The following is a 2989-nucleotide window of genomic DNA, read 5'->3' as shown; positions in this document are numbered from 1 at the left end:
TCCCCCCCCCCCCAATCAGGGAAGTGCTACTGACTGACGTTATCTTTAGGCCATTCCTAAAGGGGGATATTAGCACGTTCTTATGCACAGTAGAATAATAATTGTAAATTGGGCTGATTTATCAATAAATAAGAATTGCATTTATATAGCGCATATCCATGCTCAAGAGCATGCTCTATGCGCTTTACAACTATTATTACCCCGGCACACCCTCTAAGAACACTCGGAAACATTCTCGGCTTCCGCGGAAGCATATAGTGCAAGCTGCGGATTTCACGCGCTCAAACGCTATCAAACTGACAATACGCTCACAGTCTATAGCCGGGTACCCATTTCCACCTGGGTGAAGTGAGGAAAATTTGTGCAAAGTGCCTTTCCCAAGGACACAACGTCGGGCCCCTGACGGGATTCGAACCCACGACCTTACGCAGTTGCGAGTCCGAGAGCCTAACCACTAGGCCACCGACGCCACAATGTCATTACTGTGTCAGAATAACGTAGGGGGAACTGCTGCTTTTTCTGTGGGTCGCTGTGATGTCGCACGCAAAAGAAGTTTTTGGGTGTTTTTTTTAAAGTAATAGGTTTACGGCACTTGCAACACAATAGGGTCATGTAACTCCCGAAGAGTAAAGGTGTTACTAAAGCGTAATATATATGTTATTGTGTCGATGTGCTTCTCTTCACTGAAACAAACGTATTCTTAATGAACAGTAGAATTGTAAATAGGTTGATTTATTAAAGTTTATCAATGTCAGGCTCATACTGTGCCGGAACAACATAGGGGAAACTGGTGCTTTTTCCTTCTTCGTCCTCACTATCGTCATTTTCCTCTACTTCTTTTGTATGTTTGTCACTCTCTTGTGAACTGCTATTTCCGGGGTGCCTTGATGGTGCTGTTGAGGTGAGAGAGGTGAGCAGAGTAAGTCTGATTCCCCGTTTGGACTTCTCTGTTGACATCCACTCCTTGACGCTCATATGACCTTATGCAGTTGCGAGCGCCGCAAAAATTACTGAAACTAAACTTAACATATTTAGCAACTCAGTTTCTTCATATTTTTGTTGTTCCAGATCGCGCTTCCATGACCTATTTAATTTGTGTTGCAAGTGCCGTAAAACTGTTGCTCAAACTGAACTATAAAAGAAAAAGAAATGATAAAATAAACAAGCAACCAAACAAACCCCCAAAAAACCAAAACCACTCCTCACACTCCAACTCAATTTCTTCATTTCTGTTTCTTGTTCCAGATCGCTACCAGCATGATATCTTGACTACCCTGATCTTGACGCCCCACGTAAAAAAAAAAAAAATCCCTGCTGGATCTGCTACGTCCTTCCTCGCCAATCTCCACTTCCGGAACACACCTCGGAACGCACACAAACAAACGCATCTGTGACTTCCTTTAAGGCCCTTTCGAACCAAGATGGGCTGTGTCGGGGGGAAAGAGGCCCCGGCCCACCACCACCACCACCACCACGACTCGGGCGGGGGCGGTCCTCAGTTCGTGCACGCTCCGGTTCACGCCGGATACGATCCCGGGTACGGGTACAACTCTGGGTACAACAACCACCACGATGTAGACTCGCACAAGAAAAAGAAGAAGAAGAAGAAGAAGAAGGTGCACAAGCGGGACTCGATCAGCGGCATCTCCTGGGACTCAATCATGAGCTGGTTCTCCAACGACAGCTACGACCACCACCACCACGTCTCTCAGGACATCCATGTGCATCAGCACCAGCACGTGCACATCGTCAACGAGACCATCATCGTTGTGGACGACGACGGCAACGAAGTCTCCGAGGAGCCACAACCGGATGCGCCGGACGGACAGGGCGCGCAGCCTGAGCCGGAACAGGAAGCAGCCCCGGAACCGGAGGCCGAACCGGAACCGGAACCAGAACCGGAGGCCGAACCGGAACCGGAAGAAGAGCCGGAACCGGAAGAAGAGCCAGAACCGGAACCTGAAGAGGAGCCAGAACCGGAACCAGAAGAAGAATGTGAGGAACCGGAAGAAGAACCAGAAGAAGAACCAGAAGAAGAACCAGAAGAAGAGTATGAGGAACCGGAAGAAGAGTATGAAGAAGACTGTGGAGAAGACTAACATGGAAACAATATTGTTGTTTTGTGTTCTCGTCACTGCTCGTTGTGCTGTTTTCCCCGATAACAGAAACCAACAGCTCAAATTACAGACAGCTCCACGGGAAGAGAGAAGGACAGAACAGGAACCGTGGCTCGACTCACAACCAAATGTTGTTGATATTCAATCGGGATGTCACGACCAGCGTTTAGTAACGATTTCACTTCGCAATTATTCTGGATTATTGGGTTGCTGCCTTTTTAAAGATATTTTCTGTTAAAAATGTAGCGGTTTTCTTTTGTTGTATTGTTTTTGTGTGGGTTTTTTTTTTTTTTTTTTGGGGGGGGGGCATTTTTTCTTCAAGATCAAGTAGATCTAGAATTATTGTAAGTTAAAAAAAGAATCTCAATTGAGTTAAATTCTTTGGGAGTTTGTTGGGTTTTTTTGTTTTGATGGAGACAGATTCTTGGAAGTTTGGGATTTAAAAAAAAAAATTGTTTTTGATCAAGTTAGGTTCTTGGAATGTTCCTGTATTAGTGTAAGTTTACTTTCCATATTATTATGTCGAAGTTGGAGGCTGGGCAATGTGGAAAATGTTAGACTACTTTTTCAAAGAACAAGTCACTGGAAAAGAAAACACCGCACCGCTTGCGGCAAAATAGATTACTAATCCAAAGGATTTATTGATGTTTACGCGCTATTCTGAGGGGCTTTATTGTATTTTTTTGTGTGTGTATTGTTTGGGTGTGTGCGTGTGTGTATGTATGTGTGTGTGTGTGTGTGTGTGTGTGTGTGTGAGTGGGTGTGTGTGTGAGTGGGTGTGTGTGTGTGTGTGTGAGTGGGTGTGTTTTATAAATACCATGAATCTTGATTGTTGGAATTTATTATTTGTTTTAAATGTTCTGTGTCCAGGG

The 2989-nt window shown here is 45.0% G+C and overlaps 1 protein-coding gene across 3 annotated transcripts in view; it reads left to right on the top strand.

The window, feature by feature from the left end:
* LOC101862376 (uncharacterized histidine-rich protein DDB_G0274557) overlaps positions 1-2707 on the top strand; it is an 11973-nt gene extending 9266 nt beyond the window's left edge. For all 3 annotated transcript variants that reach the window (XM_005108291.3, XM_005108293.3, XM_005108292.3), the window contains exon 2: positions 1246-2707. In XM_005108291.3, coding sequence (XP_005108348.1) covers positions 1422-2099 — 678 coding nt within the window. In that variant the 5' untranslated portion in view covers positions 1246-1421 and the 3' untranslated portion in view covers positions 2100-2707. The remainder of the gene's footprint in view (positions 1-1245) is intronic.
* Positions 2708-2989: the final 282 nt, after the last annotated feature.

Source organism: Aplysia californica, unplaced genomic scaffold (assembly GCF_000002075.1).
Source record: "Aplysia californica isolate F4 #8 unplaced genomic scaffold, AplCal3.0 scaffold00675, whole genome shotgun sequence".
Classification (NCBI taxonomy): Eukaryota; Metazoa; Mollusca; class Gastropoda; order Aplysiida; family Aplysiidae; genus Aplysia; species Aplysia californica.
This window is presented reverse-complemented; position numbering and strand designations above follow the sequence as displayed.